The sequence below is a fragment of the Tyto alba genome, unplaced genomic scaffold (genome assembly GCF_018691265.1).
Source record: "Tyto alba isolate M040663 unplaced genomic scaffold, T.alba_DEE_v4.0 Super-Scaffold_5, whole genome shotgun sequence".
Lineage (NCBI taxonomy): Eukaryota > Metazoa > Chordata > Aves > Strigiformes > Tytonidae > Tyto > Tyto alba.
This window is the reverse complement of record NW_024881326.1, coordinates 22,862,503-22,888,486: the sequence shown is the minus strand read 5'-3', so window position 1 is coordinate 22,888,486 and position 25,984 is coordinate 22,862,503. Positions and strand designations below refer to the sequence as shown.

General features: G+C 41.4%; 1 protein-coding gene across 1 annotated transcript; it reads left to right on the top strand.

The window, feature by feature from the left end:
- The first annotated feature begins 1,882 nt into the window (after nt 1-1,882).
- IL13RA1 (interleukin 13 receptor subunit alpha 1) lies at nt 1,883-20,130 on the top strand. The gene is made up of 10 exons (XM_042807456.1): nt 1,883-2,004; nt 5,313-5,470; nt 7,586-7,721; nt 9,575-9,695; nt 11,920-12,104; nt 12,480-12,631; nt 13,884-14,016; nt 14,480-14,576; nt 15,182-15,266; nt 16,797-20,130. Exons 1-10 carry the CDS (start codon nt 1,935-1,937, stop codon nt 16,914-16,916), a joined length of 1,257 nt encoding a protein of 418 aa, XP_042663390.1. The 5' UTR covers nt 1,883-1,934; the 3' UTR covers nt 16,917-20,130.
- The last annotated feature ends 5,854 nt before the right edge of the window (nt 20,131-25,984 follow it).

The following is a 25,984-nucleotide window of genomic DNA, read 5'->3' as shown; positions in this document are numbered from 1 at the left end:
GTTAGGGAACACGTACCAAAAAACTTGTTAGTTGTTTTTTATGCATCAGCAAACTCGCTGCATGGCCCCACGATCAGTAGCTTTGGTTGCGCGGGTGGAAGCGGTGGGAACGCACGGCCAAGGGCAGATCACCAGCAGGACCGTAAATCGGTCTCCGCCGAGCATGAGCCCATGCCCCAAGTGCTTATCTAACAGATCAAAGACACCTCAGGTGTGTCTGTATGAGTTCCAGCCGCTACAGTGCAGGCGTATTGTCTGAAAAGAACATGAGTGAGCATGAGATTTGCAACAGAAAGATGCAGGACGGGACTCCATGAGATTGAGAAATGGGAAGTCTTGGGTAGGCGGCAGGGATCAAAGGCTTTGGCAGGGGTTCCGAGTGCCGTGCGCGGAGACGGGAATGTGATGACAAGCCGAGTGCTGGCGGAGGAGGGAGAGAGCTGGGGAAAAACATTTCAGCTGCCTCTGACAACAGGCAGGCAGCCAAAAGTGCGTGAACCATTGGATGTGTGCTTGGCACTGGCTCTCCCCCGGGGAAAGACTGGACAAAGCAGAAAGAAGGAAAGAAAACATTAGCAAGGAAAGCGAAAGCAAGAAAGAGGTCGCAGTATCTTGGATCAGCTTTACCCTACAAAGGTCATCACTAGCAGGCATAGTCCATGCCAGCTGTATAGTCACACAGCTTGAAAGTTCCGCGTCCTGGAACTTTAAGGCACAATTTTTCTTTGATTATAATTGCAGGCCGTTGGGCACTTTCTAACATCAACTAGGAAATTTGCTAAATCCTCTTCTTTTCCCAGGAGTATAAAACCAAACAGGCAGAAAAGCAAAAAAAAAAAAAAAAAATTAACACAGGATATTCCCCGCCCTATCATAAAAAGATCCGCTTCCCTTTTTCTAAAATGAGTGTGTCTAAAAAGCAGATGAACTCTTGCAAAACTCCTTGAAGAGCTCAGAGCTCAGTAAATACTAAAATGTTCTGTTGGGTTAGGCATAAGTAATTTTCACTAATTAATTTTGTTTTGCCCTGAACCTTAGCCAAAGTTTCCTCTGTGCTGGATCTGTGCTATATTTTTATAATACCTGTATTTGGGTGGCAGCTAGGAGCAAGGTCGCTAGCAACCACGAAAATCTAATACAAAGAAAAAGCCTTATCCCAAATGTTTTCTTATCCTGAAACGTATGAAAACATCACTCGCATGCTGCTCCCACTTCCATGAAAATTTGGGAAAATTACCTGCTGCAACATATCCAGAAAAGCGAGAGCAAAACTGCAAGTGACCGTATCAGGTTTCAGAGGAGCGCTTGGGGAAGTTTGCGGGAAGAAGGGGCTGTAGTAGGCAGATCACAAAAAGAACAACGCGCATTTTTAGTACAGATGAGAGCTCTAGTGAAGAGGGAATTCTCAGCTTCGATAGAAATGACCCGAATTTGCAGGAGGGATTTTGAAAAGAGTTCTGCCAGGGGGATTGAATAACGAGCTTTAACATAAAGAGGGGCGTGCTAACGTAGCTGCTTTCCTGGTGAGAGGATAGGAATGTCTTGAGCCCGTCTGAGTAATCGTAGGAGCTGAGCGTTGATTTGGTGATTAAAGGAAAATTGCTTTGACTCCCCCAAGAACGTGTTTCAGAGCGTATGGCCCCGCTGCCGGGGGGGGGGGGGGGGGCTGGCGGGGTGTCGGGGGGGGGGGGGGGGGGGGCTGCGCTCGGGCTCCCTCAGCAACGCGGCGGGGGCTCGGGGAGGGCCCCGGGGGGACGTGGGGGGGAGTGGGGAAAACGCGTGTGGGGGGGGCGGTGCGCAGGTGGCGGGGCCGGGCCGCCCCCCGCCCGGCTCGGGTTACCTGGGCGGGCCGCGGCGCGGCTCTTCCCGCCTGGCCCGGCCCCCGCGACGGGAAGTGGGAGCGGGCGTGGGGCCGGGCTCGGGCGGCCGGAGCCATGGAGCGGCCCGGCTCTCTGCCGCTGCTCCTCGCCGTCTGCTGGGCGGTCGCCGCGGGGCCGGCGGCAGGTAGGAGCCGGGGGAAAGGGCGGCGGGGCCACCCCGTGCGTGGGTCCATCCCCGGGGTGGGGGGGGGGGGGGGAAAAAGGGCGGCGGGACCACCCCGTGCGTGGGTCCATCCCCGGGGGGAGCCGCCGCCGCCGGGACCTTCCCGTGCGTGGGTCGGGCGGCCGCGGGAGCTGCGCTGCCCGCTCGAGGCGGGTGTATTTAAGGGATTTGGTAGCCGAAATACCGCCCGAAGGTTGTCAGCTGCGTGCGGGCGATGCCGGCGGGGCGCCCTGCCCCTTACCGGGCAGAGCGGCGGGGATGCTGCCTACAAACCTGCTTTTTCTCTCTCGGCGAGGCGGCGTTGGACAGGCTCGGCAGAAACTTTTTAAGCTCTGTCACCGCTTGCCGGGACTGTCTCTGCCCTAAAGACTAAAGCAGAGGCTCACCGCCCTGCTCTCGGCGGATTCCTGGGAGCGCGGCCCCGGGCGGGGGGGAGCGGGGCTGTCGGGGGGTCCCGGGGGGGACCCCGGCCCCGAAGAGCTCCCGTTACCTTCGCCGTTACTTTTCGTTTCCCCGCCGTTGGGAGAGCAAACGCTTAGTTGCACGAAAGCTCCGTGTGTGCGTGGCTGCGAGGGTTTCCTCAGGACCCGGACTCGAGGCTTTGTTAGTTCTGTCTTGCAAACGCTGCAGAAGTGTTCTTTTGGTTTTTGTTTTCTTTTTGGTTTTGTTTTTTTTTTTTTTTTCGTTTGTTTGGTTTGGTTTTTTTTTTGTTGTTGTTTTTTTTTTTTTTTCCAACCGGCTACAATTCGTCTTATAGCTACGAAATCAACCTTCTTAGAGGAGGACAAAATACAGCGCTTTTACCATACTCAACGCAAAGTGCGTGTTTGATATTTCCACATTCCGGCTTTTAACAAGAAACTGTTTTCTAGGCAGGGTCGCCTCAGCTAATCTCTGCTGGTTTCTGCTGTGCTTTATTTTTTTGGAAGCATGACTGTGCTTGTAAGACTGAAATAATGTCTTGCCCATGTTTTGGAGTTGGTCTTTGAGTCGTTTCGCTAAATTGCTGTAGCGATGCGATTTTAACAACAAAAGTATTGGACTGTATGTATATTTTATACAACAGAAGTGTGAGACTGGCCATGCCTATGACTAAAAGCAAATCTTCAGCTGGACGTAACATTAAAGCACGAGCTTCGAAATTGTATAGATTTTAGATTAATCTACTAGATTTAATTTTTTTTTTTATGCTAATACAATTCATTGATTTGTTTATAAATCTTTAATATCCCCACTTCTTTCTTCGTGCAGTTAGAAATCAGCAGGCTTAAACACAATTACTTCTAATCAAATCTATTAAAAGGAAAAGCATAGAACTTAAGAACGGCAATCAGAGATGACACTGTAAATTTTTTGTAATGGTTTGTGGCTTTTGTAGGTAATAAGTTTGATCATGAAAAGACAGAATGCTTGGAGCTGGGTAGTCTTGTTGAATAATTTAATTTTTTTTTTTTTTTTTTTACATGATCTAAAGGACTAGGTATATGCAGACTTAAGGCCCTGATGCTGTTCCTAAAACCCATCACAGGTTTTTGTTAGTGGGGCAGGTAATAGGCAAAGATGTCCTGGCTAGGTTCAGTTTTCTTGGGTGAGACTGTATTTTTGTAAGAACAAAAATTTCTCTGCTCCCAAGGTCGGCTGTACAAATAAACAAGCAAAATCCCCAAAGTTTTTAAGGATTTAAAAAAACTAAGTATATTCAAACTAAAACAGTAAATCCTAGTAATTATGCTCCTTTTCCATGCGAGCATACGTTGTCCGCGCATACATGTGGATACGCAGATCATAATAATGTCTGATCTCTACCATTGCCTGACCTTTAATTGTGCAAAGGTGTGAGGAAGCTCCAGGAGTTTGATGAATTTTCTTCAAGCTTTGGCTGCTCTGGCTCTTGGGAGATGTAAGAAAATGGCGTCAGGGATGCTTTGAGCAGAATTCTGGCTGAAATAAGCAGGTTTGACTTTCCATCTGCCCTCTTCCTTGTGCTAGCAGAAGGAAATGGGGCTGCACCATGACCTGGATGGGAAAACTGGTCTCGGTGGAATTATTCTGTCCTTTCCCGTGTACTCCCCCAAATGTTGGGGCAGGTTGAGCCTGGTTTCCTGGGACGAGCAAGACCTGCAGCGCTAGTTGGTATCAGTTTGAAGTGTTTGTGAAACTTACTGCGTAACAAGGGTACTTTCTTTCCACAGACAAATAGGTGGTGGTGGTGCTTCAGTGATGATACCTGTATATACCCTCGAGAAGCAGTTTCATTTGGCCTCTTATTTAGTATCTTCTGGTAGTACACATTAGAGTAGCCTTTTAAAAAAATCAAAGTTCACTTTCGTTTTCTTAGGGAATTACCAATTGGTAATTTTTTCTAGAATTGGAGTCTGACGCATACTTTCGTTTTTCCTGGCAGTTTTCTATTTTCTGCCATATTTTCCTTCTTTGTTTTCCAATACAACCTTCAAGCTGTGTGACTGAGTATCCAGTAGGCTGTGACTCAGTGCACAAGTAAGGAAGGGTCAGTGCACAAATGGATTTATCCCAGCAGCTATCTCTGAGTCACATCTCTTCCTTCTCTTCTGGGGAGGTGAAAAAACGTACTGCTGAAGTATGTCATCAGTAAATTACTATTTGTCCCACACTGCTTTTGTTCACTGTGCCAGAGCATAGCATTCAAAGTTTAATAGGTGAGTAATTGAAAAAGTATTGTGGTTTCTTTGTTGTTTTTTTAACATTCTCAGTTTTGCTTGGATTGGGCTAAATTGTGGTTCTAACATACAGCTGCCACTTGCAAGATGTAATTGCTTGCCTTTTAAAAGTTGCCTTTTTAAAACTGCATTGATGGATAACTTGGGGGTAGAATAAACTATTAATTGCTCCAAAAACATATACACCATTTTTACTAAAGATTCAGCATGCGTGATGCAAACGCGCAGCAGAAAACACCTGATAAATGAGACTCGTCCTCCCTCCATGAGCATAAGTTTCATTACCAACAGCCACTACGTTGTTGCATGGTGCAATTTCTTGAAAATTTATTTTCAATTATTTTTGTGTGTGTGTGCATTTCTTACAATTATTTAAATGATTGGTAGACTGAGATAACAGGAATAGTAGACACAATTTAGTAGGCAGTATATCTGATAGCAAATACAAGCTGACAAAGTTGAGAAGTCATCTGTATTCTTTTCTGTTGGAGAGTTAAAAATCTGTCAGCATTACGAACAGTAAAATGGTAGACCAACAGGATCGTTACACTGAAAACTTCTTTCTTTAAGGAGCAAAAGTTCTTCCGCCTCCATCCAACCTGGGCTACTCATTTATCCAAATCTGTACCCTGAACTGGACATGGAACCCCCCAGAGAACATCAGCAGTAGCTGCAACCTGGAGTATTCCAGCGACATTGTGATTGATGAGGTCCCACAGGACAGAAGAGTAAGTGCATCACCTCTTTAAACTCTGCTAGTTTAAACTCTCCAGTAAATGTCTTATTGTGATAAAACTGTGTGTGTGCAAGCATATATAAATACAGTTTTAATATAGTCTTTAATTCTCGTCATGGGATCAAAACCTCAAAAATTAGTCATACCAGCGTGTGGGATCTTCAGATCATAAAAATCTGTCTGTCGCTCTCTGATAATTGAGCTGCTACTGATAACGCAGAAGTACCATAATAATAATAATGTGAAAAGACTTGTTTCTGTCTTTGCTTATGCAGCTTTCTAGAAAAAAACAAAATGTATACAGGGCAGTCTACATACTTAAGACTTAAATGGGAATTTGCAGATGCTGATCTCCTTCACTTTGAACTCAATTTAAGAAAGAGGCACGCGCATCAACCTTGGTGTAGCTGTGATTTGACAGCATAGTGTCTTTTGGAGGTAATGCCAAGTATTAACATTTTCCCACATTTGCCCTGTCCCTCTGCTTACAGTTATTCATAGGGGTTGTGTTATGATGACAACATGGAACACATTTCTTCTCTGGGACAGAAATTGTAAAACCTTTGGTTTGGGCTTTTGTTTTTGTGTCTGTTAGATGATTTGCAGCCCAGATGCAATCCTTCATGTGGGTTAACAAGTGTTTGGTCAGGACTGAGACCAGCATTGTCATGATACTGAAGACACTGTAGGACAAATATTTTTACAGTTTATTGCCAGTAAGATAATATGCTATCAGTCCATAATTTCAAACTGTGAGGAATTGAAGCCTTAATACACACCAGCTGCGGGGTCGGCAGCGCTGCTATTTTGAATATGGTTAAAATCAGTATGATGCCTCTTGACGCCATCGTTTGTTGTTGAGCCCAATTACAGTTTTATGGCCTGATGTTTACAATGGCTTCGTGATGGTGACTGCCGTATTCTTTCTGATAGCTCCAGGATATCCTGGACTTGAAGTAAGGCTGTGGTGTCACAAACAGCTGAGCTGATTTAATGGCTTGACACTGCTAAAAGGGTGATACTTCATTTTTGACACCCAGTCTCTAATGATCTTCATCAGACCTTTAGATAAGCCAGTTGAACTTGCTAACTCAGCAGAAATTTATTTACCTCTTCTCATGGGTTCATTAACAAATTAACAAGTTGAAAGTCTGCTCGGTTAACAAGCTGAATGGGTTTGTGAAAGGCTTTAACAGATGTTAAGATCAGCAGCAGTGAAAGAGCTGTGGGACAGCAGTTTCACATGACACGATGAACCAAACTGTGTATCATCTGCTGCATCTTTGCATTTCAACTGGCAGAATCTAGTCTGTTCATTGCTGTTTGCTTTTCTTGACTTCTCATTAGTGCCAATATCTTTTTTTTTTTTTTTTTTTTTTTTAATTACAGGAGCAGTTACACTATTCTTTGGTCATAACAAAGATAGCTTTTTTTGTATCTTCTTTCTGGTTAAGTAAAAGGCATCCCCCCTAGCCCAAAAAAAGATACTCAGGAAAGTGTATGATTAAAGGATTAGCCTTTTTCTCGTAGAAACCCATATTCTCTTCTGAAAATAGAAGGTCATGGAGTACTTGAGCCTGATGTGGTGTCACTGTATTTAATAGCCATTTGTGGGTTTGTTTTGATAACTTTTTTTTTTTCTCCTTAATTCTGTGCAAACTCTTCTTACTGCTTTTTGGTGTTACATTTTAAAACATTCTTTTTTCTGTTTGTCATACACTCATGTGCACGCACACAGAAGGATGGCTAGAGCTGTAAGCTTCTGCTTATAAATCTGGAGTGTAAACGTGCTTATTTTGCATTATCCATGAAGATTTACTCCAGGATCGTTTTCCTCCACGTTACACTTGCTCGTTGATCTCTGCGTGGCCTTTGCTCATTTCTGTAGGTGACTAGGGTAGAAGGAGTTTTCCTCCGAGTGTGCCTGATGAGGAAAAAGAAAAGCTAAGTGATGCTGAGACTTCCCGCATTGTCAGACACTCATTTAATTTGGCTTTGAGTTGCAGTCTTCCTGGCAGTCTGCAATGTGTCCTGCCATTAATTCCCAGGCGTCTGATACAGTGTGCCAAACGCTCTGGTTTTCTTTCCCCCCACCATCTGAACCCAGGAATGGAGTAAGAGCCGCTTCCGTGTGACTGATACTTTCTTGAATGAGGAAATGCGTTTCAAAGTGAGAAGTGAGTGCAAGTACGATAACGCCAGCGAGCCCAGCCGATGGGTGGAGACCTCCCTTCTGCCAAAAGGTAACGCGCCGCGGCCAGGCCGCCCGCCCGGGCCTGGGCAGGCACGGCCTTGTTTCCCCTGCTATCTTAACGAAATACTGTAGAAACAGATCACACAGAAATAGGAAGATATCAGAGGCCAGGGTCAGTTCGGTTGGTAGAGGTTAGACGGAACGGTTATAACTACATTTTAAACCCAACCGGAGTCTTCTGACGGTTAAAGCCTTACGGGCAAGCTTGTAAAATTGAAATGTCCTTCCAAGACAGCAGCACGGTTCCTGTCACTCGTGCCCGCCATGCTGTGGTCGGGGAATAAGAGGTCGCGTAGGTTGGATTAGGCCCGGTGACTTCACGACTAACATCTAAGTCAGTTTATTTTGTCTGTTTTTTCTGTACAAGCAAAAGTCCCTAAAATAATCCTACACTTGTAAATGTTAGAGGGATGAAGCTAGCAAACTTAACAACTTGTTGAATAAATGACTAAATTAAATAATTATAGTAGCGTTCTCTCTCTTTCAGAAGACATGGCCATGGTCTACAAAACTGCACATAGCAAAATTAATAGAGAAAAAAATACTTTTTGTTTATTGACACCCGGAAATAAGGGGTCCATAGCAAAATTGTTAGGAAGTAGACTTTAAGGAATAACATATTCTGCTGGGTGTTGGAAGTTAGGAGGTACAGCAAGGAAATAGAACTTCTTGTCTTGAGTAGTAGAATGTCTAACCCAGGAGTGTGACGCGATGTGCGTGAAAATTGCACATGGACGGGGGAATCTGAGACCTTGACAGGCTTGTCTGCGTGTCTGTCAAAAAGGTATTCGGGATAATCAGGCAAGCAGGTCATTAAGGTAGCATGTACTAACCAGGTTGGGGCTTTTAAAAGTCTGCTTGCGGGTAAAATATTTTTAAATACTTTTTGGAATGGGAAGACCAGTTTCATTTTCCTATACTCTTAGACAGTTGCTACTTCAGGGAAAATGCAAGCTCAGAAGTAGAAGGTAGTTTGAGGTTTGCTATCAGTAAAAGTCTGGACTGTTGATAAAATTAATATGCATTTTATTTTTAGTTCATGGAGATGTTGCTACTTGTTACAAGGAAAAAATGCCTAATATGCTGAAATATTATAATATTACTAATATTATAATATGAAGAACTTGTACCATACAAAAATGCAAGATTTAATATGAAAGACTTTATTCTGTAATTGCTCTGCCTGGGAGATACATTGGCATCTCTATTCACAGTTACTGTGCACTCATTTGTGTTTGTGTTCTGTAATTTGGGTTTTCAATATGTTGAAGTTGAATATCTAGAGATATATAGGTCTCAATTAGAAATTCAAGTTACCCAGTGTTGCTTTTGTCCATATTTAAAATGGACATGTATTTTCTTATTCGGAATACTGAGAAACTAATAGTGCATCTGGGGAAGATAACTGTTTAAATGCTAACTTTTTAATGCTGATGGCTGTAATAGCTATAACAAAGCTAAATGCTATCTCTATAATTACTTTAAGTCCTTTTTAAAGTATCTGTAGTTTAACAGAACAAAATATTTTCCTGACTCAACACCTTGTCCTTAGCATCAGATAATTCTAAGTAATAATTCAGACATGATGGAAACTGAGATTCACTGTCATGATTAGCTTGCGTTTAGAAGTTACTCTGTGGAGATTTCAGCTATTTCAAGTGATAAACAACTGGAATTCATCATTTGCTATGCTGAGACAGGCAGTGCAGGCTGAGAGGTAACCCATCTTTGCCTTCCAGATAGTTTCAGTTATGTAAAAAGGGACGTTTTACCTCTGGAAATTGGGGAGAAGACTTTGCTGGCAAAACAAATCTTAAGAGACATTTCCAACTTGCCTTGCAGGTATTCCGGGTACTGCTGCTGTTGACTTGAGCTGTGTTTGGCACAATTTGGAGCGCATGGTTTGTACATGGCGTCCTGGGGAGAATGCAAGCAGTGATACCAATTATATGTTGTTCTACTGGTTCGTATGAACTTTTTCTTCTCAACTCTAAAGTGCTTTAGCGCTAATCTTTAGTTTTACGTTACACATTTGACGTGTCTGTTTCCTGTTGCATTGAAAGGTTCCAGGGCATTGCATACAAGTTAGTGTTGGGTCCTGTCCAACACAAAACTTCACTGCTGAAGAGGTTGCTGTTGCTGAGTCTTTTTGGGAAGTTGATATAGCTATGATGTGAAGCGCTGGCTGCTTCTGTAGCACTTTTAAAAATAACTGCTGTTGCTTTCTAATTTTTCCTAATTGTGGATTCAAAGGGGGGAGAATTCAGAACTGAGCTAGACCAATATATTAATTGCATTCTTTGCAGCCCAGTAAACATGGGCCGCTTAAGTCAGAATCTCACTAATGTGTGTGTCAGCTCTTAAATCATTGGAAAATGGTATGAAAACATTCTAACATTTGCCAGTAGTTTTGTTTGTATCTTCGATATCATAAATAACCGATTCACCTTGAAAGTTATGGAGAACATCTTTTTATCGTCATCCCCCTTGCCAGCTGACTGCCATAAATAGACTCTTGTTCCAAAGGAACAGAGTTGTGGTGCGAGCAAAAAACTTGGCATCGAGATCTGCGTACGCTAATCTATGCATACTTCTCCATGTTGATGGAACTTGTGAAATGCCAGATTGCGTTAGCTTCTGTAGAAATATTGAAGTTTTTTTTCTGAAAGCCCCTTGTAGTTTTAAATCAGCTTTCTGTCTTACCTGAACTAACTAAATAAACTTTTTTCTCCTCCAGTGGCAGTCTTGAAAGCTAGCTGTTAAATGTAATGCGATTGGGCAGCAAACAGCAGAAAACTTGCTGCTTTCGTTAAATGCAGCGAGGGCTGTTGTTTCTCTAAACTGCTACTGAAATCAATTTTTTTTTATTACAAGAACAGTACCAATGAGGCATTGAAGATATGAATTTCTGAGTGTATGGATATTTACTGGATTAATGCTTTAGATTAGAGCAATGTATTTTCAATTTACCCCTTAATTTTAATGAAGGATGTAGATGCAGTGCCAGCAAAGTCATTTTAATTTATGCTGCTTAGAAAGAAGAATTATTTTTTGATTTTTTTTCTTTTTTTTTTAAAAAAAGCTGAAATCTAAGGCGACACTTGATTTTTATTTTTTTTATTTTTATTTTTTTTTCCAGACTGAAAGATGGATTTTCCATAATGCAGGGTTTGTTGGGTTTTTTTGCTTTGTTTTTGTTTTTCAGAAATGAGTGAATGATTACCTGAAAAATTTTTAGTCCATGTTATATTCTTCTTCTTTGACTTTTTCCTCTAAAACCCTATCTTTTAATCCAAAGTGAACATGAATATAATGTTAACTTAGAAACAACAAATCCGCTCGGTGCGTAGTCATGCTTGCTGAAACAGGAGCTTGCAGGAGCAAGTTGATGCATCATCGGCCGTGGTGCTGTCTGCTCTGAATGCCTCCCACCTTCATCAGCCCCAGGGTGGGGTGGCGAGAGCGGTGGATAAAAAAGGGGTCTGTCCTGAAAACACAAGGGACAGCTTTGGCTTCTCCAGCCCCTTTAACTTGAGGTGTGAAGTAGGGGGATGTCACTCCTGTTGTGCTCCCAAGTGAAGCTCTGATTTGCTCTCTATCACTTTTAAATAAATAATCTGTTTTCTCAGGAGGAAAAGCTACTGGCATATTTTCATTTGGACTTGGGGAATAAAGAAAAGCAAGGAAGAAAGTTCTTATAGCTTCTTTGCTATTGGAAGGGAGTACTGACATTTTTGAAAAGCAAATGCAGGCAGTAAGTGAAACTTGACTGTCTCAAGCGAGAGCTGCGATACCGGAGGCATAGCTAAAGGAGGTTGATCAGCTCATTCTATCATAAAGTGAAATTCTGTTGATCGGAAGGGATCCAAATTAGTTTGCTTTCTAAATAGTTTTTTTCCTTTAAATTGTTTTCCCATGTGACAAATGTGAACCAAAGCTGAAAGCAGCTGTTATCTTTGATGCTTTGATATAAAGCAAGCCTGTGTCTCTTTCTACTACTTGACACTTTACAAAATTAAGATTCTTTCTAAAGCTTGAGATAAATGAAAAGCTTCTTACTTTGCTTAGCTTTACTTTTACATATGCTAGAGCACAGCTTTAATCCAAGATTAGTCTTTAGAATTTGTAACAGCCCCTTGCTGTCCTATTCTTTTTGAAGCTTAAAAAAAAAATTTTTATTCCTGTAGGTTTGATGGTTTGAAAAACCATAAGAAGTGCAGCAACTATGATATGCATCAAGGAATCTTTCGATGCGTTTTCAATCTTAGCTTCCCAAAAGTCACCAACACTTACCCAGCTATAACTATTTTGATTAGAGATGATTCTGAAGAAACTAGGCCTGTGTGTGCAAGTAAAAATCCTACCACCCTTGGTAAGTTTAACACCACATTATAAAAAAATAATTGAAAAAATAAATTTGCCAGTATCTCTTTGTGTTTGAGAAGCTTGCACATCATAAGCTGTGGATGAGACAATATGATTAGATGTTCCCTTCTTCTGTTGATCTTTGATTTGTGAATTATATAGACAGGGTTTGTTGCTTGGGGGGCAGGGAGGTCGTTTGCTGCTCATTTTTACTCTTATACTTTGGTTATTTTTATTCTTTCTTGGCTTTTTGATGCTAACTTTTTCTTCTTCCTGTTCCTAAACTAATATAAGTGTAATATTATGCAATACAGGACTTTAACATTTTTTTTGTAAGCAGTGAAATATACTTTTTAACTAATTCTTCCATTTTGCATTTCAGTAAAACCTGCTACACCAAGACGAGTTACACTGTCAAAGATTAATGATGCAATATATGTAGAATGGAGTGAATCAGACACCTTTCCAGAAAATTGTTTGTTTTATGAAGTTGAATATCACAATGGTGATTTGAACACCGCTCAGATAATTAAAGTAATTTTTCATTACTTAACAGTAAACTGATTTTTTATTTTTCTTTTCCTATGTATTTTTTTTATAACCTGCATTGATACTCACAGTAGCTCAAATATTTGCTGTTTAAAAATGAAAAATTGTGTGTGCTGCATGTGAATGGGACTAGTGTACTAGCTGGAAGTGCTCTGTGGACGTAAGATTTTTCTCCCAAACAGTAGGTTACTGGTTGTAATATCTATACAACGCAATCCAGATGAGGCTTGAATCCTTGCCATCGTTTGTTATGGCAAAGCAGTAATGTGTAAGAACAGCCCAATAAAGTAGTACGTACTAAACAGCACTTACCAGGAAGTACACTGCGGTCCTTGTACCTGTTTGCTTCTCAGTGATACGGGACTTTGGTCCACTGGTGCTGGGTTTTCCTGCCGTTGGTCTGCGCTCGGGCAGATGACTGCCTTGTTCTTGAATGACGTGACCTCATCACCATAAAGCAAAATTAATTGCTGGTGCGCACGAGAGCACAGAATGTTGCACGGAGGTGCAAGGGGATAGAGGAAGGCTGAGGGTGGGGAGGAAGAAAAAGGTGTGCACTCTTAGATACACTGATTTTAATGCACATATAAAAAGCATTGACTTCGGTGTCTGGATGTACTCATGCCTGCATCTGCATAGCCAAAGTGACTGTACTGTTTGATCAGAATGATAAACAACATGATAACTTTAAAAGTAAGGTGGCAGTCTTCTCCCGTGGATCATATTCCATTTGTCCTACCCGAAATTTAGCAAACTCAAATAATATCAACATTCCTCAGGAAACTGGCATTTTGGATCAAAAATAAGTGAAGTTTGATCCCAGCTAGTGTGTTTGCTTATGTCTCTAGAGGCATCGTAGAAGACTTTTGCATGGTCAAAGTTGGATCAAAAAAGTTGCCACCCTGACAGAGCGGGAAAGGCAGCGTAAATCACAGCTGTTTCTCCAAAAAAGGCACTGATCCAGACACTGGGTCTTAGTTTAATCATTGATGCCAAAGGCTGTGTGATAGATGTAGCAGTGAAGAGGATTAAATCTTAGCTTTGGAATCTATATAGGCAGTCTGTGCTGGTTAAATGCTACTATGTACTTTTTAATGAAGTTCAGTATTCACAAAAAGACCTTCCATCAAAATATTCAGAATACTGTAACTGCACAATGAAAACAGGTTTTTAAATGACTGAGAATACAATGGTAATTGAACAAAGAAAATAACTTTTTTTTTTTTTTTTACCTTAGGTTGAAAATAATCATATATCAATTCCTAGCGTTGATCCTAATAGCAAGTACGTCTTCAAAGTGAGAGCAAAACCAAAGCCCGAGTGTTACAGCAGCAAGCTCTATAGTGACTGGAGTGAAGAAAAGAGTATTGGTGAGAGCAATTGTTCCAGCAATTTGTTGCACTTTATTCTTCATTTGTAAAGTGTCTAATACCTTTGGCCTGCTAAATAAATGGGAGTCTAAGATCATCTTCCTATGTATCTATTTCATTTTAGGTAAAAAGAGCAGGAGCATTCTAGTCCTTCATCAGTGCCATCAGTTACTGCCTGTATTGCTATATATGTTGATGACGTTGCCATCTGTGTAGCTGTGCAATGACCCCTTTCCAGTGCTGTCAGTTTTGAGACCCTGAGTCTCAGTGGTTTGCATTTTCTTGCCAAATGTGTCTACATTATAACATCATGCTCTGAAAATAAGTCCCTTCCTAGAAAAGTGCTACTGTATTTGGAAAACATCCAGACTATGAAAAAATTAGAGAATTAATTAATTTGTTGTCATTATTCTTAAAAAGCCTCTCAAAACATCCCTAAGTTTCTACAATTTTTGTTTTCCAGGTGAGAAGTTGGACTCTACCTTCTCTTTTGTTTTAATAATCACCATTCCATTAATAGTAGCAGTATCTACAATAATTCTACTGGTTTATCTAAAAAGGTAAATAACAATCTTCCTTTATTTACAGTCCACTAATTCTGATGGGTCTTTGACTTGTGTTCTGGTTCATCTCTCTTGCAGGTCAGCTGTCCATGATGTGGCATGTTTCAGTAATATCTGTTTTATCCATAACATGTATTCCATATCAAAAATGTTGGGACCATTGTGCCTCAGTCATTAAGAATTAGGTTTATAGATCATATACGTGCTGTGGTTGCACTTGGGTAACACTGCTTATATCTGCTTACAGTTAGATTCTTGTTGCACGGCTATTGCATCCTGTCTCTGCTTAGAGTCTAAATTAAAAATTAAGCTTATATATAAAGAACATTTTACCAGACTTTCTAAAAAAAGTCTACATGTGCTGCTGTCTTTGTCAACAGTGAAACTTACCTAGAATCTGGCTGTGTGCATATTGCCATTTCCTTTTGGTTTGATGAGTGAAAATAAGAATTGGGTATAGTTACACAGAGAATGAAGCCTGGCCAGCAGTGCCAGAGCTGACTCCACAAATTTTCTTGACTGCACCTGAGTATGACTTTGAAATGGTGATTTTTGAATGAATATATCTTTAATCTAGATGTTTTCTCTTTAATTTTCTGAAGGCTGAAGATATTAATTCTTCCACCAATTCCAGACCCTAGGGAAATTCTTAAGCGCATGTTTGGAGAGCAGAATGAGGATGCCCAGGTGAGTAAGAAGTTGTTGGGCCAGCTAACCTGTTGAAACAGAATCTGTAGGCTTCCATTTTTTTTTTTTTCCTAATATGTATGTCTGTCTTAAAATCAACTGTATGTAAGTATGTACGTCATATGAAAATTAAGTATTTACAACAGTAAGAGTTGTTCAGAAACAATCACCCAAAGCTGAGAGATATTTTTTTTTTTTCCCCTCAAATTGCATATACTTTTCTAGATACATTAATAGGATTGTGTTATCCTGTTATTTCACAGACAGCTAGTGTCTTAAATGTGTTTTGGGTTGGTTTGGGGGTTGGGTTTTTGGGGCGGAGGTTTTCTGGTGCTTGGAGGTTTTTTTGTCGGGGCGGGGTTGGTTGGGTTTTTTGATGGTTTTGTTTTTTGCATCAGCTAAACTAATTGTGAACATTCAGGTCTTTCTCTGCTAATTGCTCATATTTATGATGCTGAATAAGGCTATTCATATTTGACTTCCAGAAACTTACATTTTTAGCACTTCCGTAGCTAACTGACTGTGATAAATGTGAAGTAAATCACAATGTTTAGCTTTTCATTGGCGAAAGACCAGAACTAACTATAGCTGCTTCAAGCTTTGATGAAAGGCTTGATATGGGCCCTTATTTTAGGAAAAGTAAATAGAATACTGATTATGGAAACTCTTATTTCTAAACAAATCTAACTCAGCAGGTTATAAAAATCCTTTTAGGATTTATAAAAATCCTAAGGGAAGTACACCAAGAAGCCCTAATTCAAACTTCCACATGAGGCAATGTACTGCTCTCTGAACACGGTCCTTGTATGGAAGGGACCTTCTGACTCACTGTGGCATCTCAATTCGTGCCACCTGTGAAATGCTTGTAGAAGATAATGACTATCTGGGTGTCTGGTGCTGCGCGTGCATTGAACCTTCTCAGTCAAACAGGAGTTGCAGGAATCACTGTGTCTTTGACAATAAGTCTCCTTTTGTGGCCTCCCAATTGCAAATGGACTCAGAGTCCAAAATCCAGTATTCCCTTTTTCTACAGGGATATTCTGTGTTCACCTAATAATAAACGAGAACTATGTGGAAAGCAAAGCATGTATCGGTCATTATGGGACTAAATGGGACTCTTGGCCATGAGGATCATAAGTATGGTAGCTGTTCCACTTTGCTGGGCTTTGTTACTGCCCCAAGTAATGCTACGTTCTTGTCTCTGAGCATTATCTTGATCTCTGTGTACTCAGGGTCTCGGTGAAAAATCTACTAAGCGTGTACATCCTCCTGCCTAAGCCTTACCCATTAGCTGTATTTTGGAAACTCTCTTAAGATGGGGACCAACCTTCAGTTCTTCTTCATCTCCAGAGAGGACGACTGTTCTGTCAGCCATCCCTAAGCCTAATAAGCACAGTTTGTTGCCCAGCTACCTTTCCTCTTTCAGCACAATATAGGCTATGCGTTGTGAAATGGGTCTGTCTTATTGGACTGAAAAAACAATACTCACCATGAAGAAGCACTGTTAAAAATGCTGTTCTTCTCTTTCAGAGCTGTGCAAAGGATGATTCTGTGAATGCTTACGACAGGTTAATTAGGGAAGAAGAAATTCATTCTTTAATTTTAACAGAAGCTCCAGAGTGCACTAATTCTGAAGAAGAAAACCCGTAAAATCTGCTTTACCAGTAAAAGATGAGGAAACTTTCATCCCTGCTCCCGTACCTCAGGTGACCACGTAGATGTGAAGAGGCCTGCAAGACATTCACCAACTTTCACCTTACTGAGTTCTCTCTGAGTCTGTCGTCTTTGATGCTCGGGAAACACATCACTAACAGTGGCAATTCTTCCACCTCTGCTAGAGATACTCATCTTGGATCATTCAAGATGAGCACGTACATAAATTTCATGTGACCGTATTGCAGCATCTCTTGTTCTGCATCCAGCCAGCTCTGCCTTATTACTTGTCATTTGCACTTGTGTTTGTGCCTCATGTTAGACTGTAAATGGGTATTTTGGAGCGAGCACCATGACTTCTCTGAAGTATTTGGCTCTATTTTGCAGCAGGTGACATGAGGTTTGTTTACAGTAGATGGCTTATTAGTGCTACTACATGGAACTGCTGCCAGGTAGGATGCTGGAGCGTGGACATTTGTGGATGGCCTGTTTCGTGTGCTCCAGGGCACAGCTTTTCCAGGGGGCATTTGCAGACTGACCACCTTATGGTTCTGGTTGCTGTGCGTCAGATATGGCTTGGTCAAACTCCATAAGAGGGTTGGGTTTTCTTTAAAAATGCGTATGAAAAGCCTCTCTGCTTTCCAGCTGGTATTCAGACTATTCATAGAAAAGGCTTAGTTTTTTTTATCCTTTCAAGTGCCTGCCCTCAGATGCCTTGCCTTCATGGACTTCATTAATTATACTCTGTTTAAAATTACAAATAGAATTTTTTACTTGTGTTGTGCAGTGGCAGATGACTTGAGTCATTGAGTGTATTGAGTCTCACCAGACTGATTTTACTTTGGCCATATTGGCCTGAAAACACCTGATTTTCGGAAGCTAAGTCATCCTGATCCTGTTCAGCAAAACTACCAGGATGGATGCATGTGTCTAAGGAGCTGTGGTCAAATTAATTAGCAAGTGCTAAACCACTGAAACTGAATTAATTCAAAGGCTTCGAGACCCATCCTTACTGCTGAGCTGATGGATTTGGGGGAAGAGGGGATGACAACCTTGGCCTGCTTTTCTTTCTGTAGTGATGAGGCTGTGATTTGAGCTTCCCCTCTGGGAGCTTAGCATTTTAAAACAAGGTGCTGATATGACTTTTTAAGAATATTTTCTTCTACATTTTACTGCAGCAGCATGATGACTTCTTTTTTTGTAAATCATTAACGGATTTGTTCATTTTTTTGTTGTGGGGTTTTGTTTTTTTTTTTTTTCAGGTTGCTTTACCCAACAAAGCTCAACAGAAGTTTTCTGGCACAACTGTGACATTTCACTGCTCTGAATTCTGAGCATTAGTCTCTACCCCGTGCTGCAGGGGTGTTAACAACAGGACCTTGATTGTGCTGGAGGCAGAAAGCAATGTAATTGGGAGAAAGGGATCCATGCAAGCTGTTTATGATTAGTGTTCAGGAATTTCTTGCTCATCCCCGCTAAGTGCAAACACATTAATCATTGATACAGTCAGTCTTAGCAGACTGGGAAGATATATCCTCAGAAGTTTGCTTGGAACAAACTGTATAGCCACTAACCTTTCAAAGTTCAGCCCTGTCCTCAAACTCCATTCAATCAAAAGTCTGAAATTAAATGCTATGTTTTTAGAACATACTTTTCTGCGAGAAGTAGAACTAACAGAGCTTGCTTTTTAGCTAAAAAATTATATCCTACATATTCCCCCCCTCTGAATAAATCCAATTCTTTCCCCAATCCCCAGTGAGCCTCTCAAATACAGTTTCCTCCGTATCTCTTATCTGCCTCTCGTTACTGATGGTAGAAGGGAGAGGAGAAATGTAGCAGAACTAGCAAACCCTGTATTAGCTTAAATCTTTTACCTACAATCAGGCTGAAAAAGGAGAGACATTATAAAAATTGGTTAATGAGACAAAATGGGAATAAAGCCTCAGGGATTTCAGTGAGATAAAACAAAACTCAGGTTAGACAAAGTCAGCTGGCAGCACTATCTGATACTCCAAAGGTAAAGGAGAATAGCACAGCGGAAAGGGTAACTGAATTCCCGTGCCAACTTCTTTCCCTCTCCCCTTCAACATTTATATCATTATAGTGATACAAATACTATTCAAATCTACCTCATCTAGAATGTTGCTCATCACAGATGACAAGTAGAAATCTATGATTTCAAGATAGGTAATCGAAACAGTGTAATACAAAGTTTTGCGGCTTTCAGTATAGCAATCTAGGAAGATGATCCTTGGTACTTTACCCCAAATCCTTTTGACTTTTCTTTTGGTGTTTATGGTAAAACAAAAGCTAATTTGTTTGGGAAAAAAAACCCAAACAAATTCATAAAGCCAAAGGAGTGGAAAAAACAGACAGAATATGTTAGGCCAAGAGGAAGACTTAAATGCAGAGGATGGTTTAGATCGCTATATAGAAATGTTTTGGGTAATTGTTTCCTGAATAATAGTAATTGACACACTTCCTGGATGGATTTCTTGAGCCTGTGTTCTAGCATGTAAGTTTCTGAGTGTATTTTCATCTTTCATGCGTCTTGTTTAGGGTTTTTTTTAGCTTGAAATTTTCTGTGTTTTGCTATCATTTGTTTGTTCTTCATTGCAGTTACTTGATCTATAAAGTTTGTTTAAAGAATGAATAAATACGTGTGAATGTTTCGGTGTAACTGCGTGGCACTTCTTGTTTGGGAAGATAAACTGAGACACGAGATGGCAGTGGTTTGAGGCCTGCAGAACCCAGAGAAGAAAAACTGAGTGTTGCTCTGCCCTCTTCCCTTTTAGAAATGAACTCGGCCCCTGCAGTCAGTGGGAAATGTTACAGCTGCCATTTCTTTGGCTGGGGTAATGAAACGGAGGTGGAGCCATGCATGAGACTTGTGCTTTCACCTTCTCTGTACTCGGTGCCACGCTGCTTTTTGACGTTGGCATGTTTTTTCATAATGCTGTAGAGAATCAGTAAATTCTCAAACAGGAATTTGACTGTGGTTGCTGCAGCCTTACCAAACGTAGCTCCAATATTTTATGTCCCTGGCTGCTGAAGTAATTGAAAATGCCAGGTTGCTAAACTGATGAAAGCCATTACCTAGTTGCCTAGGCCCAAACATGTTCAAGTGCCAAATAAGCACAAGCAATGGATTCTTTGAAATATTCTGAGAAAGCATACTTTGTTCCCTTCAGTTCAGTGAGCAGATCATTCAAAATTAAGGCATAAACGATTAAAACGCAAGACTCTTTGGCTTTTTCTTTCTCAGTTCTGTAGTTTTGGTGACAATAAAGACCAACGATGATTTTAATCACTCCCTGTAAATTACCTTTGCCTATTATAATACATTATGTTAAATTATTTAGGTTTTCTGGCTAGAAAAACATTTTGTTTCTCTTTTTTGTGAATTTTAATTTGTTTCAATTAAGGGATGGCATGACATAGTCGGACAGCTTTAAAGGAGTCAAGAAATAAACACACCAAATTGTAAGCCATGGTGTTTCACTGCTTACTAGGTAGAACTAATCACAGATTGGGTATTTCCATTCAATGGAAAGTATTCAATTAACTTAGTTCTGAGGTAGAACTTCAAATATTCAGAATTTCCCCTGGAAGGGAAATGTTGATTTTTTTAATTTTTTTTTTTTTTTTCATTTAAAAAAAAAAAAAAAAACCTCTCAGTTTTGGAGGGTTTTCCCCTCACCCAAGCAAGAGCAGGAAGTAGGTGAGTGGAAGCCCAGGTGTGGTCAGGGTGCTGCAGAAACCTTCCTCCCTTCTCACCCCAGCACTGTGGCTGGGCAGTGGCTGAGATCCTCAGGTCCAGGAATGGGCATAGTGGGGCTGGGAGGAGCAAATCTGCCAGGGTTATTGAAGGTTCATTTAGATGATTCTGATATACTTCGGTTTTACTCTACGTTTGCAAAAAATGTTTGGTGGGAGCAATCCCCATGGGTTACTTTGTCAGTTGTAGGCATGTGGCTTCTAGATAATCTGATCTTGCACTTGGATGTTAAGTATTAAAATAGCTCTCTTCGGATGAGCTTCCTGCTGGCTATATTGAATCATGGTGTAAGTAGAGGCCTTGAGATTGCTTTGATGTAACTAAATCCACGCTATCACCACAGCAAAGCAACAGGGGTTTGGGTGGGAGGTGCAGGAGGGAGAGAAACTTTCTTTTAGGTCCGGAAACTCTGCCTCAGGTTTGTAGCACGTATGAGCCTGAAAGCTGCTTACTGACTTTCAGGGTTTGGTTTTTTTTTTTGCTCTTTTTTCTCCAACTGTGGTGGTTAGTTTAATGAAATCCTTCCTCTTTGCTTGTAACCCTTGTGCTGTTTATCACTGAAGTATCCATTCCACAGCTGTAGTCTGATTATTGCCAAGTAGTCTTCTGAAGGTAATAACTCAGTGGGGAAAGATGATTGCTGCTGTCACTGCAGAGCTGTAAAACAGCCAATGTATTCTAGTAACGCTCTCTGCTCCTTGTTTTGCTTTTGCCAAAGTGCTGCAATTATTTTGATGACTTTTGCACAAAGTATCTACAAAGAGATGCTTTCCAATTAACCAGTACTTCCAGTAATCATACTCCTAGCTTATTACATTGAAATTTTTCTCTATTTAATTTGGCTCAAACTGCTAAAATCGACTTGGCTAAGAGCATGGTGAGATTCGTAGCTTAGTGAGAAAGAGGTTTTGTTGCACTCAGGTGCTGTCACTGGACAAAATTTACTAAAATAGATCAAAAGTTAGGAGCAGCTTGAACCAGGAGTTCAACTAATGTCTTGCTTTAAAAGTAAAGCTGGCCCTACATCATCTATGCCAAAAAAAAAAAAAAAAAAGCCAAAACCCAAAACAAAAAACCAAACTAGATGCTTCATGTTAGCAACAAATCAGTGTGTGCAGTGGGCATCCTTTCCTACTGATCTAATGAAACATCAGTTAGAGCCCGTGCTATCAGTAATTGCTGTCTCAAAGCTCTATGCACATGTATAGTGTAATTCTGTAAAGTCTGAAATACCAGAAATTAGGTGTTTTTTTAAGGCACTTAGCTACATCACTGCCGCTTCTCCTTAACCTGTTTTAATGTAGCAAGTTGAAACAAAATCCACTGATTTTTTGACAATGGCAGTGAGAGCACCAAAATTAGCTTGTGTCTATCTGTTTTGCTTGTTGGAGCCTTTCTCCCTCTTGCAATTCAAAGCTTCTTAGCCTCACTGGTTTCCTTCCTTCACACAAAACGTCACTGTAGAAACTTCAAAAAAGCCAGCCAGTTACTCTTAAAGGGCATGAAACTGCTCAGTCCTTCAAATGTCAAAGTCAGCTATAGGGAAAGTTTTTCAGGATATGGCTATTTAGTGTTAACTTCACATCCTATCATGTTCTAGGAAAATACTCAACTGTAAACAGCCTTGACGAGATCAGCAGGTACTAAGGCAGAGCCATGAGCTGACGTTTTTCCACACCTGATTTTTATAGTGCTTTTTTTGCGTACAAGACTCTTTGGGTTGTTTTTTAGGAGGAATAAAAGAGAAGCTGCTATCATCAGAGAAGGGCAGCTGCCTTTCTGCATGAGGGACTTCAAGGGCTGCGTTTGAGCTTGGCTTGGAGCAAAAGTCCTGCAGCCTTGGAAGCACTGGGCAATTCTTATTAGGTGTGTAACATTCATTCTTTTGTTTGAGATGTAAAATGGCATTGATCATCCGTTTATTAAAGCTTAGGCAGGGCTGGAAGAGTTGTCAGAACACCACGTGCCCCAGTGCTCTTCTGCTGAGCAGCGCCAGGACAGAGCATTCTTGGTGGAGGGTTGTCCAACTCGTAAAAAAACCTCTAGTGGAAGAGTCTCTCAAGTGTGCTGTCTCATGCTGCATTCTCCTTAATTAGAGAACTCCCCCAGCAACTGACCTAAATGGATTTTGCTGCAAATTAAGTTGCCTTCCCTTCCTTCCTCCCCTCGCCAGGGCCCAGAGTGGTTCAGCATCTGGTTTGCACTCTGATCACGCTGCCTTGACTTCTGTCTCTGCTCTTTTCTGCTTTGAAAAAAGAAAAAAAAAAAAGCCTGAATCTTTCAACCTCATCTCCTAAACTACATTTTCTAAACAGTGCATCGTTCCTGTTGGTCTTCTCTAGGGCTGAGTGTGTTGCTGTCTAAGCCAGACTGCATCATCCCCAAACCAGCAGACCTTATTTGTCTCTCAGTCTTCTTTCCCCAAGTTCATCCAGAATGAGTAGCTTCTCCTTCTTTCTGTGGCAGTGGATTGTTATATTAGCTGCTCCTCAGTTTGTGACTTTCTGTGGTTACTGAACTTTTAGCAGTGCTGCTGCCCTGTCAGTCATTCCTTACTGCAAAATTGATTTCTTCTGCCTAAGAGGAATGTTTTTAACAATTTTATTGGATTGCATTTTTGTTGCTTGTGTTGCTGTGCCATTTGGAAGACTCCTGCAATTCATTTTATACGCTAATCGGGTTCCTAAACATCTTTCTAACCATTCCTCTTTTGAACATAATCCACAGAGCACCTTCTTTCACATGATCAAATTGTTTAAAACACTGAATAAAGCTGCTAACCTGACAGATTCCTGCAAAACAGCAGTATTCGATGTCCTGCTGGGCAGTCAAATGCTCTTTAGGACGCTTTGGGTTTTTTTCAGCTAGCTGCATATCCATCTCGGTGATTAACTCTTGCATTTCCTCAAGCTGATTAGAAGGATGTTGCCTCATATGTTAGGCCTATCAAAAAAGGAAGCTGTATTGGTTTGGCACAAGCTGTTCTTGATGGCTGGTAAGTAACTTGAAGAAGGGATAAAACAAATTGTTTACTTTGTTCCAGAGTTACTCTAGGGATAAAAGTTGGACAAATGGACCAATACTTTCTTGGATGCTTCCTTTCTGAAGACAAACATGATGTTTGTCCATCAGTTTTTAAAGACTTCTGTTTTCTACAGACATCAAAGAAAACTGCCCGCGTTTCAGGTTGCATCAGTGTTTAGATTGTTACATGCTGCAGGATTAATAAGGCCCTGCCCATCTGAAGACATCCACTTTGTCTGGGTGTATGTTTATTTGCTTGTTAATTTGCTCTGGTTAGAGATAACACTTTTTGGAAAGACTAAATAAAAAGAAAAATTGACTGCACCAAGCTTGACTGCTGCAGGCTTATTCTGATCTTTCCCATTGGGTCATGAGCCCATACTTCATCTTCCTGTAGCTTGTAGGTATCCAAAGGCTCTTTTCTTGTCTGTTTTCTCCCCTGCAAAGCAGGACTCGGTTTAGCCTGTTGCTTTCATGCCCTCAGTCATGCTGGAGGCTGTGGTTCACAGCCCCATCCCCGGTGGGGGCTGGAGGGCAGAGGAAGGGCACGCTCGGAGCAACTGAAAGGCATCAGTGCTCACCGGGGTACTGACCACACATTACAGCAAATACAAAACAGGCTTTATTGTCAACTGCCTGCCAAGCCAGGCTTTTCTTCCTAGTCTTCTGTCCTCATTGCTCTACCAAATATGGTACAAGTGCCTGGTGGGAACGCAAGGAGGCAGAGCCCTGCCAGCGCGCACGTCCACCCGTTCCAACACGCCGCTTTCCCCTTTCTGCACCCTCATCAACAGTAATTTTAAAAATGTTAAAAAAAAAAAAAGTATTTGAAAGTGCACATAATGCAGTTTCTTGCTCTGTTACTACGCTCTTGAAGTAGAACAAAAATGGGAAGTGTACTTTAAAAACAGCCAGAGGGTTCAGGGCTCTGTTGTGCTCATGTAAGATGCACTCTAAGAGATTTTCAACTTGCTAGGGCCCAACTTCATTATACTGGTCTTTAAGTAGTCTTATTTACACCTGCAACCTTTTATTTTATCTGTACGTGGGAAAGCTGTATAGCAACTTCTTAATGCACATACGTTTTATAGTGTTCATTTTATTTACACAAATACATCCAGAGTTGCGGATTTACCATAACAACGGGGTGGTCCGTGCGGATTGGTGAACATTAGTACCACTGGGATTAGAGTGGATGTCTCTGCCTGGGTGACGGAGGTGTAGTTTACACAACCTGGAGCTGATTCAGCTGTTGTACAGCTTTGCTTCCTCTTGAGGAAATGTAACACGCTTCCTGGGATTGAGAAATATATTTTTTTTTTTTTATGTTTTGGGGGTTTTCTTAAGCAAGTAGGAAGAGGAAACAGCTGAGAGCTTTGTTGCTAGTGCAGAGCAGACCTTTGCCGAGCTATTTTCCCTGCTGCAGGTATGGGTGGGCAGCGCAGAGAGGCGTGTGGAGCCGAAGCTGGCCGGTTCCGAGCAGCAGTAGCTACAGCGTTCCCAGCCCCTTCGGGTGAGGAGCAGCCGAGCAGGCAGCGTGCATCCCGTGCCGCTCCACCCGCGGCGTGGGGCAGGCAGCTGCTCTCGCCTTGCTCCGGCCCTGCAAATCCTCCCTGGGCATCTCCCGGGGTGCTCTCCCCTGGGCATGACGGCTCCCAGCCTTTCCTCCGGCTCTGGAACACCAGCGTGCAAGGGAGAAATTTTCCTCCTGTCTTTCTGGATGACCTGGAACATGACCGTGACTCTTCATATTTAAATAACAGACACGACAAAGCAAAGGCATTTTCTGAATTATTTTAGAAATGTGCTTCTGCTTACACTGTCCTTCTATTACATTTATCTCCTCACTTGTCAATTGTGTTTCCACTTTTATTCCTTGCTAGGTCGCCTAAGTGAAATAAGCTTACAAAAGGAGCATTTTCTTCAGCATGCAAGGACAGACTTGTTAGCAGATCCTTCTACTGAGGCCCCTGCCACTATTATAAATGAGTTGTGTGCGGCCTCTACAGGAATTGGTACACTATTAATGTTTTTATTATACTGCTTAACTGTTATGAGATGCCTCTGAGTGAGTGATAGAGAAGCAACTAAGGAAACTTGCTGTTTTGTGCAAGCTAAAACAATACATTTTATTTTGCAGTCCTGTTTTGAATCCTGAGCAGCAGGAATAAAACCTTCCACTTTGCCAGGGAAAAAAGAAAAACCCAAGCCTCTATTTTTAAAGCTAAATCCAGATAAAATTGAAAGCTTAGGCGTGCTGTGT

Coding starts and splice junctions, on each gene's coding strand:
- IL13RA1 (XM_042807456.1), top strand. CDS start 1,935: ATGGAGCGGCCCGGCTCTCTGCCGCTGCTCCTCGCCGTCTGCTGGGCG. Junction 5,471..7,585: donor AGGTCCCACAGGACAGAAGA/GTAAGTGCATCA, acceptor ATCTGAACCCAG/GAATGGAGTAAGAGCCGCTT. Junction 14,017..14,479: donor GAGTGAAGAAAAGAGTATTG/GTGAGAGCAATT, acceptor TTTGTTTTCCAG/GTGAGAAGTTGGACTCTACC.